The sequence below is a fragment of the Aquarana catesbeiana genome, linkage group LG01 (assembly GCF_042186555.1).
Source record: "Aquarana catesbeiana isolate 2022-GZ linkage group LG01, ASM4218655v1, whole genome shotgun sequence".
Classification (NCBI taxonomy): Eukaryota; Metazoa; Chordata; class Amphibia; order Anura; family Ranidae; genus Aquarana; species Aquarana catesbeiana.
This window is the reverse complement of record NC_133324.1, coordinates 857,149,880-857,162,260: the sequence shown is the minus strand read 5'-3', so window position 1 is coordinate 857,162,260 and position 12,381 is coordinate 857,149,880. Positions and strand designations below refer to the sequence as shown.

General features: G+C 46.3%; 1 protein-coding gene across 2 annotated transcripts in view; it reads left to right on the top strand.

The window, feature by feature from the left end:
* Positions 1-12,381, top strand: part of ZCCHC4 (zinc finger CCHC-type containing 4) — a 73,283-nt gene that overhangs the window by 42,955 nt on the left and 17,947 nt on the right. For both annotated transcript variants that reach the window (XR_012237056.1, XM_073609169.1), the window contains exons 8-10: positions 8,857-8,954; positions 9,134-9,255; positions 11,799-11,874. Coding sequence is in view for 1 of the 2 variants with exons in the window: in XM_073609169.1 (XP_073465270.1) it covers positions 8,857-8,954; positions 9,134-9,255; positions 11,799-11,874 (296 nt within the window). In the remaining variant the exon portion in view is untranslated. The remainder of the gene's footprint in view (positions 1-8,856; positions 8,955-9,133; positions 9,256-11,798; positions 11,875-12,381) is intronic.

Here is a 12,381-nt window from a genome sequence, read left to right as displayed (position 1 = left end):
TAGTCAGCCACTCTGATCACTTTTAATAAAAACAGAATCAGCTGAAGATAAAGTAAACCCTGCTGCTTGCCCACAGCAAAGGCTAAATGTAAAAAAAAAAACAAAACTCACCTGCACGGCACCCGGAACTGCATGTCCATGGCATCGGGTGATATGATTTGCGCATCCCTGTCCTGGTAAGTTGGCAGCTGTCAACCACTTTGTCACTTTGTGACACTTTAATTACAGTCACAGGTACACCACTGCCTTTTCCCACATTATTCATATTTCTTTTGCATACCCCCTAAAGGTCCTGGCATGTACCCTGGTAGCTACACTTACCCCAGGTTGGGAACCACTGCACTAGACCATCACAGTGCTTTAACACCTCGACCTACAGTGCCTTGAAAAAGTATTTATAGCCCTTGAAATTTTCCATGTTTTGTCATGTTACATGTACAAAATGTATTTTTATTGAGATTTTATGTGATAGACCAACACAAAGTGGCACATCATTGTGAAGTGGAAGGAAAATGATAAATGGTTTTCAAAATGTTTTACAAATATGTAAAAAGTGTGGCGTGCATTTGTATTCAGCCCCCCTGAGTCAATACTTTGTAGAACCACCTTTCCCTGCAATTACAGTTGCAAGTCTTTTTGAGGATGTCTCTACCAGCTTTGCACATCTAGAGAGTGACATTTTTGCCCATTCTTCTTTGCAAAATAGCTCAAGCTCTGTCAGATTGGATAGAGGGCGTCTGTGAACAGCAATTTTCAAGTCTTGCCACAGATTCTAAATTGGATTTAGGTCTAGACTTTGACTGGACCATTCAAACACGTGAATGTGCTTTGATCTAAACCATTCCATTGTAGCTTTGGCTGTATGTTTAGGGTCGTTGTCCTGCTGGAAGGTGAACCTCCGCCCCAGTCTCAAGTCTTTTTTGCAGACTCTAACAGGTTTTCCTCTAAGATTAAAAAGTGATAATGAAGTGAAAAACAGGGTGATACACTGTCATACTATGTGTATATATTACGTATTAATATTTAAAGACCAAAATAGACAAAATGAAGGGACAGTCTCCAATGACTGGAAGGAATGTCCATATTAGAGTAAAAGTCCATTGACATATAAAACGTGATATCCTTTATGTGAAGAAAGAAACAACGTTTATGGATGGTGCTTCTAAGTCTTCATGCATTCAGGATTGATGTATGGGTAGCAGAAGTGGGTACGCTTACCGGAGGAGGTGGACACAATCACCATACGGCTTAGTGTCATATAGGCTTAAGGATTGATCGATCCCGGGAGTGCTTGCTTGAAGGTATTGGTGGTAGATTCCATCTAGGGCAACCGTAGCTGTAGGATGGTGCTCAGATCAACAACGGATGGATGGATAATCTTCACAGAAAGCAAACCACAAGAAACTGCAACTTCCTCCGTATGGGACATCTGTCTGTGTTCATCTCTAAAGACCGGTCTTTAGAGATGAACACATGGAGACAGATGTAGCGCTGGAACCCAGTGCTTAGGTCTTGTTACATTACCTAAAGCTTTCCTAGTGGGGTGCTCTTTACAGGTCCAAGGCAGTTGGAACCCCGTTTTAGGGACCCAGTCCTTGAAGGGTTGCTACACAGCCCGGCGTGATGGGTGAAGGTTGGATTGTTTAATTCAGCAAATCCTGCGGTGAGGATAAGGTAAGGGAAGAAACTTGGGTATTAAACATCTATGTATTTCTTCCATTAGGGAAGAAATTTTGTCATGCCTTAAATCTCCGCTAGAGGGAGTCTAGTCTATGCACATACCTTACTCTGTTGTCTTTACTGTAAGCTCAATCTGTATCTGGTTGCAGCAACGTGTAGAGGGAGACTCTGTAAGGTAAGAGAAAGCTGTAAAAGTGTTTTTTTGGCTGAACTACCAAAAGCATTATGCTTTGCCATAGATGCCATTAAAGATTCTATTCACAAGGCGTCTCGCCTTACGCTTAAGCTTGTGCATATGCGTAGAATCCTGTGGTTAAAAAATTGGTCAGCTGAAGCACCATGTAAAAACCTCCTAACTGGGTTCCTTTTTCATGGGGAGCGACTATTTGGAGAAGACTAGGACAAATATATCCAAACAATTTCTAGTGGGAAAAGTATTCTTTTGCCAGTCAAAAGAAAGTATAAACGCCCTTCATTTAATCGGGCTCTTTCCCCTGCGCCAGGGGCTTCCGCCTCTAGGCTGTGGCGACGGCCTCCGCCGTCAGACTCTAGAGGAAAACCTCAGGGTCAGACCCAGGCTCAAAAGAAGTCCTGGGGTCAGAAAACTGCAAAGCAGCATCCTAAAGCCTCATCATGAAGAGGCAACCCCACTCACCAAGGTGGGGGGAAGACTTCTGCAGTTTTCAGAGCTCTGGAAAGAGGAAATTCAGCACAGATGGGTCATTTCCACGGTAACGCTGGGGTACAAGCTGGAATTTCAGGACTTTCCACCGTCTCGCTTCCTGAGGTCAAGCGTTCCCAAAGATCCAGAGAAGATACGATCTCTGTTTCAGGCACTAGACCGATTAATATCTCAAAGGGTGATCATACAGATCCCCACCAAAGAGCAAGATCTGGGGTTTTATTCAAATCTTTTCATGGTACCAAAACCAAATGGAGACGTCAGGCCCATTCTAGATCTAAGAAATCTAAATCAGTTCCTGAAGTTCCGCTCCTTTCGCATTGAGACAATCAGGTCAGTAGTTTCTATCCTCCTAGGAGGAGAACTTCTGGCATCAATCGACATCAGGGATGCATATCTGCATGTCCCGTTATTTCCTGCTAATCAAAAGTTTCTGCGGTTCGAGTTAGAACATCAGCATTTCCAGTCTTAAGCCCTGCCCTTAGGGCTAACCACAGCACCCCGGGTGTTGACCAAAGTGCTGGCCCCACTAGCCAGGTTAAGGGCACAGGGCATAACAGTCGTAGCGTACCTAGACGATCTATTGCTAATGGATCGGTCGGTGGCTCGTTTGGAGCAAAGCGTACGCATTACAACCAACTGTCTGAAAAGTTTGGGTTGGATTCTCAACCTAGAGAAATCTTCCTTAATACCGCTAAAAAAGCTGGAGTACTTGGGTCTGATCATAGACACAGCCCAGGAAAGGGTGTTCTTCCCTCAAGCAAAGATCAACTCCATAAGAAAGCTGGTGCGGATGGTCAGGTCAAATGGTGATCCCTCCATTCGCCTTTGCATGAGGTTACTAGGAACCATGGTGGCTTCATTCGAAGCAGTTCCCTATGCCCAGTTTCATTCAAGACTGTTGCAAAACAGTATCCTGTCTGCTTGGAACAAAACAATTTGAGCTTTAGACTTGCCAATGCAGCTGTCCCCAAGAGTGTCCCAAAGTCTCACTTGGTGGTTACTAACCCAGAATCTGCTGAAAGGAAAATCCTTCAGACCAGTCATCTGGAAAGTGGTAACGATGGATGCCAGCCTTTCAGGCTGGGGAGCAATACTAGAAAAGACAACTGTCCAAGGACAGTGGTCAAGAACCCGAAAGAACCTTGCCCATCAATATCCTAGAGATTCGGGCAGTATGTATGGCTCTAAAGGCCTGGACTTTCAGGTTACGGGATTCCCCTGTCGGGATTAAATCCGACAATGCCACAGCTGTGGCCTATATCAATCACCAAGGGGGCGCCAAAAGACTCTCAGCGCAGAGAGAGGTGAACCATATTCTAACTTGGGCAGAAAGGAATGTTCGTGCTTCATTCCGGGAGTACAGAATTTGCAGGCGGACTACTTATGTCGCCAGCAGTTATTCCCAGGGGAATGGTCTCTTCACCCCAACATATTTCGGGCTGTTTGCCAAAGATGGGGGACTCCGGACGTAGATCTTCTACCGTCCAGGTTCAACATGAATTCAGTCAACTTTGTGGCCAGAACAAGGGATCCACTCGCATACGGAATGGATGCGTTGGTGACCCTGTGGGATCAGTTCTCACTGATTATGCATTCCCCCCTATTCAGTTGCTGCCACGACTTATTTGCAGGATCAAGCTGGAAAGAAAGCTGGTAATTCTGGTGGCACCAGCATGGCCCAGAATGTCATGGTATGCAGAAATCGTAAAGATGGCAGTGGAGGGCCCATGGTCCCTCCCACCACGGCCAGTGTCACGGGCATGGCCAGAGCGGAGGCTGTTGGAGAGGACTGTGTGCAAGCCTGTTGCCCACCGATTATGGGCCCTAGCATTTGAGGTGAATGAGAAATCCAGTCTGAACTGTATTAATCGGACTCAGTCATGTATATATTGTATGGGGACTCCTTACTGTATATTTGTGTCCCTGAAGAGGGAGGGGGGATTCCTCCAGCAGCCCCCTGCTGATAAGACTGATTCATTCTGTTGGGACACATCCTGTGAGGAGATGCTGGTGTTATCAACATGTGTTTATGTTAATTGAGAGAGCTGATCACATTAGCCACCAGCCCTGGCTAATAGACGAATGGTCTAGGCTGAGGAGGGGGGAGATTGTTGTTTGTATTGTTAATTGTATTAATGTGTGAAGCTCGGTGCCCACAAGACTGTCATCTGGTCTGGGTACATTTTGTAGTAAATTAGGTCATGTTAATTAGGTTAGCTTTGAGTCATCCCTGCTGTATAAAGGTCTGTGAGATCTCAAAATAAAAGTAGTTCTGATGTACTCCAAGACTGGTGTTGTCTAGTTCTTGGGGGTTCCTATAGCCAGATCCATTGGACTCGGGTTCCAGAACTTAGGAAGCGGTATACTGACGGAAGCACTCAAGCGAAGTGTGGGACGTTCTGTGACATTGGTGGCAGCGGTGGGATAGCTTCCTAAAGTCTGGGACATCCAAACTTCCATCTGGATCCAAGGTCCAGATAGCAGAAGAGGAGAGGTACAGATACCAGCCGCCATGGATGAGGAATTCAGAAGGAGGTTGCGAGAGATGCAGATACAGCACAGAGGACCAGTATCGGAGCAGGTCCTGCTGGGATGGTGTGATTCTATTCGCTGCAAACTCTGGAAGGAAGCGCTAGCCCGTGAGCAGCGACACCAGGGAAAAGTTCTCCCCTCCATCGAGGAAAGGTACTGGTGGCAGTACGGACTGCGGGTGCGGTTTTTGGGAGAAAAACCACACAAGAAGCAGACAGCTGAATTAAGCAGGCTGGTCTGGGCAGAGATGAAGCTGGATGAGAGCTACAGAGCCCTCCGGTGGCATGTATCCCAAGCATGTCCCTGGATAGCGGATGACAGCCCAACGGAAGGCTTAAGCTACGGCGGCTTGGGACTGTTTGTGAAGCTGACAGGGGACCCTAACTTTGGGAGTGATTTGGAGCGGCGGGTGGACGAAATCATGGATTTCAGAGAAGGGCTACTGAACATTTCGGAAGTGCACTGGGCACAGGAAGATTTGGAGTTTCTGGCCGTTCAGGAATGGGAGCTAGAGATCGCCTACAGACGGCTGCTAGACATTGCTCAGTGCCAGGGCTGGGCTCCCTTTGCCTGGGACTATCAGGAAATACCAGCTGACAACCCTGAAATCCTGGCTGAAGAGTCGGCAATGTGGCAGAGCGATAGTGTGCTTTGCCAACCTGCCCCCACAGCTATGGAGGCGGAGGTCTTATGGCGGATGCAGCAAGTGCTGACTGACCTTGATGATCCTGTTTCTGCATGGGATGATCTTGGATGGAGGAATGTGCCTGTCCAGCAGCATGCCAGAGAATCTGCAGTGGAAAATCTGGAGATTGCCATCCCCAAAACTGAAGTGCTGACAACAGGGCAGAGCTCTGCTAACCTCTGCCCAGCACTGATAACATCTTCTGGGTTCCATGGACAGGAGATGGTGAACCTCCATCCCCAGACACCAGTTGCAGAGACAGGGGATTTGATAGACTTTTCTGCTGAGGAAGAACCATCGGGTGAGCCCCCAGCAGAAGAGTTGGGATTAGGGCCAAACTTCATTGCGCTCTGCTCAGCACTGATGGCATCTTCTGAGTTCCACGGACAGGAGATGGTGAACCTCTATCCACAGACACCAGTTATAGAGGTAGAGGATTTAATAGACGTTTCTGTAGAGGAGGAACCACCTGGCAAACCCCCAGCAGAAGTGCTGGCAACCGGACAGAGGGTCCAAGACCTCTGCCCCACACCTGCAGCAATTGTGGAGGCCCAAGGTGAGGAGGTGGCAGTCTATCGCGAGCTGCAGATCAGGATCCAAGGAGAGAATGCAGTCATCACCTCACAACTGCAGCTTGATCTGGTGTCGGTTGATGGGGCTTCAGTCCCCACCTGTATACCCCAGGGATGCTGGGCAGTCGGCCCAGATCCCCAACAGCAGGATGGAGTGAGCCCAGTCCCCCTGTCTTCTCTCCAGCGGCAGAAAGGATTCCAGGGAGAAGGGCCAGTCCAGGCCTCTCCCCAGCGGCAGATATGTTCTCTGAGAGAGGCAGAGGATGGCTGGGTGAGTAATACACTGTTTGGAATAATTTGTTTGGGGTACTGTGTGGGTACAGGCAGTAGAGGACTGGAACTATGGACTAACTTCGGAGTCAACCCGTCTGGGGTCTCCTCCTGTGTTAGTCTCCTGTTGAAAGGGGAGAAATGTCACGGGCATGGCCAGAGCGGAGGCTGTTGGAGAGGACTGTGTGCAAGCCTGTTGCCCACCGATTATGGGCCCTAGCATTTGAGGTGAATGAGAAATCCAGTCTGAACTGTATTAATCGGACTCAGTCATGTATATATTGTATGGGGACTCCTTACTGTATATTTGTGTCCCTGAAGAGGGAGGGGGGATTCCTCCAGCAGCCCCCTGCTGATAAGACTGATTCATTCTGTTGGGACACATCCTGTGAGGAGATGCTGGTGTTATCAACATGTGTTTATGTTAATTGAGAGAGCTGATCACATTAGCCACCAGCCCTGGCTAATAGACGAATGGTCTAGGCTGAGGAGGGGGGAGATTGTTGTTTGTATTGTTAATTGTATTAATGTGTGAAGCTCGGTGCCCACAAGACTGTCATCTGGTCTGGGTACATTTTGTAGTAAATTAGGTCATGTTAATTAGGTTAGCTTTGAGTCATCCCTGCTGTATAAAGGTCTGTGAGATCTCAAAATAAAAGTAGTTCTGATGTACTCCAAGACTGGTGTTGTCTAGTTCTTGGGGGTTCCTATAGCCAGATCCATTGGACTCGGGTTCCAGAACTTAGGAAGCGGTATACTGACGGAAGCACTCAAGCGAAGTGTGGGACGTTCCGTGACAGCCATATCTGCTCTCTCAGAGAACCGATATTCCATCCTTCCTTACGGTCTCTAAATTTAACTATATATTATAGTGTCTGGAGGGCTTACGTTTCCTGGTGTGAATCCAAGGGTTGGCACCCTCGGAGATCTATCATAGGCAGAATTCTTGCCTTTCTACAATTAGGGGTAGAAATGAAATTGGCCTTGAGTACTATTAAAGGCCAAGTCTCAGCTTTATTGGTCTTATTTCAAAGACCACTTGCTACTCATTCTTTAGTCCGGGGTTTTATACAAGGGGTAATGCGGCTTAATCCACCCCTTAAACCTCCCTTGAACCCTTGGGACCTAAACTTAGTTTTGTCTGTGTTACAAAAACAGCCATTTTGAACCGATACAACATATTTCCTTAGTCCTTCTGACAAGAAAGTTGGTATTTTTTGTCGCTATATCCTCAGCAAGGAGGGTTTCAGAATTGGCTGCTCTTTCTTGTAAAGAGCCATATTTGATTTTTCATGAGGACAGAGTGGTGTTACGCCCTTGTCCAGGCTTTTTGCCAAAAGTGGTCTCAGGTTTTCATCTGAACCAAGATTTTGTCCTGCCATCGTTTTCTTCAAAACCATGTTCCAGGGAAGAAAAGTCACTACATTGTCTTGATGTGGTGGGAGCAGTGAAAATCTATTTAAAGGCAACTGCTCTGATTCATAAGACCGATTCTGCCAGGGGGTCCTAAGAAAGGACAGGCAGCGTCGAAATCCACTGTCGCTAAGTGGATTCGACAAGTGATAATTCAAACTTATGATTTAAGGGGCAAGATTCCCCCGTTTCAAGTTAAGGCGCACTCTATCAGGTCGGTTAGTGCTTCTTGGGCAGTGCGTCATCAGGGCTCCATGGCTCAGATCTGCAAGACCGCAACTTGGTCTTCAGTGCATACATTCACAAAATTTTATCAGGTGGATGTAAGGAGGTATGAGGATATCTCCTTTGGGCGCAGTGTTCTGCAGGCAGCAGTATAGATCTTCAAGTCTGGGGGCACCCTGCGGGTTATCTCCCTCCCCTCAAGTAGCATTGCTATGGGACGTCCCATTAAGTAATTATTTAAGGCTCTGTGTCCCATGATGTACGATAAAGAAAATAGGATTTTTATAACAGCTTAACTGTAAAATCCTTTTCTTGAAGTACATCATGGGACACAGAGGTCCCTCCCCTCTTTTATGGGATTTAAGTATATTGCTTTGCTACAAAAACTGATGTGCTCCTTGAAGGAGGAGGGGTTATATAGGGAGTAAACTTCATTGATTGGGTTTACCAGTGTCAACATCTGAAGGTGGCCTATAACCCATTAAGTAATTACTTAAGGCTCTGTCCCATGATGTACTCCAAGAAAACAATTTTACAGGTAAGCTGTTATAAAAATCCTATTTTTGCTGTGAACCCTGATGGGAAAATCGAATCATTAATTAGTTGGAATTTCTCGGCCTTCTAAATAATGATGCAAGTTAAAAACCGGTTACCGTGGAATACTGCAGATTGCACATCCTCATTCCCTTTTTGCGCTGACTAGTTAGAGCCTCCACTTGTAATGAGCAGACCAGATCAAATAATGACATAAGGCCTTCCCAAGTGAATAGTAAAACCTTTTTTCTTCCTATCAGGATGTTTCATTGAGCTGCCCACATTTTGGATTTTTCCCTACTTTTTTGAGCCTCGTATTCTGCAGTCTTCTCCTGGGTTTGCCATGCTGGATTATCAGGTGAGTGCTGCAGTGCATATTCGGTCACATACAGTATACTATTCCTTGCATATGTTTTCTTCAGTGTGTCCCAGTTTAGAATCTGGAGGAATGTTTTTGTAGATCTGTAGTTATTGAGATGTGCATAGTTACTCTTTGGCCTGGTTATCATTTTATTTTAAATCTTGTTGCTGTTTTAGGTGGACTATGATAACCATACTGTGTACAAACATGGAAAGACTGGAAGGAAACAATCACCGGTCCGTATTTTCACCAATCTTTCACCTGAAAAAATTGTGCTTCCCGCAAGTGAAGGCTACAGGTGCAATATCCTTTCCTACATAGGCTTTTATCTGTGTATGCATCAGTGGAAAACTGGCCCTAGAGTGCTTTGTCACCCAACACTTAAAGGATAAGTTCACCTTTTGTAACATGTTACACCCATATCGTTTTGACAGCGAGCAGGGGATCCCCTCCGTCACAATATAAAGAAAATGCGGCCATGCGGGGCTCCGCTCGCCCGGCCACATCATTCATTCAGTGTTCTGTGAATGTGAAAACTACAAGTACCAACATTCTTTGCAGCTGTCAGCTTGTAGTTCTTAATTAACCACCTGGGCACTGTTTAGTGCTCTAGTCTTCATTGAGTCTTCCTGTCAGCGCCTGCCTGTATTGGAGGTACGGGCAAACAGTTTGCATTACCATGGCATTACACCCACAATCTGCTGATTTGTGGGTGCAATGCTTTACAGATTCCTAACAAAATAAAAATACATTTTTAATTCTTTTTACCTGCAAAAAATGTGTATTTATTACCGTATTCTTCGCTCCATAAGACACACCTGACCATAAGACGCACCTAGGAAAACAAGAAAAAAAAATATTCTGAACCAAATTGTGTACTAAAATATTTACCAGTGCCCATGAAATGCAGCCTGACCTGTTCCCATGAAATGCAGCCTGACCTGTGCCACCTCCACCTAGCACAGACTGAAATTCATGTATGCACCTGCCTGTCACTCAGAAGACAGAGCAGCCCGAGTGGCCACACTCCATTCGGCCACTCGTGCTGCTCTGTCTGTGGCTGAGTGACAGGCCCAGCGAGAGATGGCTGCGTCGCTGCTGGCCCGGTATTGTAACATTGGGAGGGGGGGGGGGGGGGCTGCTCAGTATTCGCTCCATAAGACGCAGAGACATTTTCCCCCATTTTTTTTTTTTGGGGGGGGGGGGGAGTGCGTCTTATGGAGCAAAAAATACAGTATTTCTTTGTAAAGGTGAACTCCTCTTGTTCATGTATATCTGTGCTTGAAGCAGTCCATTGTATTGAAAGTTACATTAGAAGTTAGTAGTTGGATGACAGTGCACTTTCATACATGAAGCCAGCGCTTCTAATTTGTAGCAAAGGGGACTTTTCATCAGGTATCTATGTATTTTGTACTTTCAGTCTTGCACAGTTGAACAAGTTCTTTCCTGTACTGAAATCGCTTTGATTTCACTGCACGCCATGAGCTTCTTAGATGGAATCTGCTCTTCCATAATTCTTGACAATAGAGGTATAGCGCCACCTTCAGGAGTAGGACTCTAGGCAGAAAAAAAACACAGCACGGCCTATTGGCAGTCCTAAATGGTACTAACCCCCATCTCTGCTATAGGTGGCTCAGTTTTTTTTTTTCTGCCTACGGTTAGGAGTTAGGACCTAGATTCCTGCTCTGTTTATGGTCGCTAGCTCAGCTCTTTGCCCAGTTTTGGCAGTGGCTTTGTGTGTCATATGCTCACTGAGCGGGCTGAGCTCTGGTCCAACGTTCAATTGGTCCAGAGCCTCAAGCACATGTGTGATGTGTCCCTGGATATGGCCCCATTGCTTTCCCAGCTCTCTTCTGTCAGGCTACAAAATAGAAGGCACTGAAGTGCTTTGTGAAAGTGCAGAAGTTCAAGATGAAATCCAAACCGTTCAGTGGAGGTTTCCCTTCTCTGGTGGCTTCAGTCTCCATCTCTGTGGGCTGAGAAGTGGTTTCTCCCTCTCCAGACAGTGGTCACCGTGATTGCTAGCCTATCCTGGATTGGGGGGGGAGGGGGGTTCTGGGTCCGAGGTCAGTTCAGGGCTGGTGGATGCCAGGAGGATTACCTCAGTTGTCAGACGCTGGATCACAGAGTGGTCTCTACACTCCAACATGTTTCATCAAATCTGTCTGCGGTGAAGCACACTAGATGTGAATCTTCTGGCCTTCCATATCAACAGGAAGATGTCGAGATTTGTGGTAAGGGATCCCCTGGCGGTTACCACAGACACCCTGTTGGCTCTGTGAAGTCATTATCAACTTATTTCCCCCCTCAAAATTCTCCCTTGTCTGCTGTGCAGGATAGATGCCGAAGGGGTACTGGTCATTCTGGTGGCTCTGGACTGGCCTCGGCAACCCTGGTATGCAAACTTGGTGCAGCTGGTCATGGACATCCCCTGTCGGCTGCCTCTACTAAGAGATCTTCTGTCCCAAGGACCGATCTTCCACCCTGCTTTACAGTCACTGGCCTTGATGGCTTGGCTATTGAAAGCAAGGTTCTAAGAGACAGGGTTGTTGGACTTGGCGATTCCCACCTTGTTGAAGGCACGTAAATCCATCTCTCAGGAGATTTATCATTGTACATGGAAGGCTTACATTTTGTGATGCCAGACTGCAGATTTTGCACAGCCATTTTTTCTCCAGTGTCTCTGATCTTGGCCTTTCTTCAACGTGGCAAGGATCAAAAGCTCACCCCCCCCCCCCCCCTCCCCTCTTTAAGGGCTGTCAGATCATCCAATCATCCTTTTGGTCTTTAGGTATTATTTTTTATTATTATTATTATTAATTATTATGTTCTATCATTTAGGTTCTGTTCACTGTGTCCGAGATATGTGTCCTCTGAAAATAAGCACTGTAAAACCTGCAACACTTGTCCCTCCAAGGTAATACGTTTTATTTATTATTTATATTACTTTATGGGTATTATGTATAATACCATGTGTGTATACAAACTATGAAAAAATAATTATTATGGTTGTGTAAGCTTTTTCTTAACTTAAAGTGATACTAAAGTCTCATGGTTTTTTTATTTTTATTTTTTTTTTTAAGTTAAAAATAACAAACATGTTCTACTTGCCTGCTCTGTGCAATGGTTTTGTACAGAGCAGCCCAGATCCTCCTCTTCTCGGGTCCCTCTTTGGTGCTCCTAGCCCCTAGCCAAGCCACAGCCCCCTGTCTATTCAGACATAGAGCCGTGGCCCGGTCCCACCCCCTATTTCTTCTCATTAGCTGACTGCCTTTGACAGCAGCGGAAGCCAATGGCACTGCGCTGCTGTCTCAGCCAATGAGGAGGGGAGTCCTCGGCAGCTGAGACACTCCTGCAACATCACTGGATCTACATGGGCTCAGGTAAGTATTAGGGGGGCTGCTGCACACAGGTTTTTTATCCT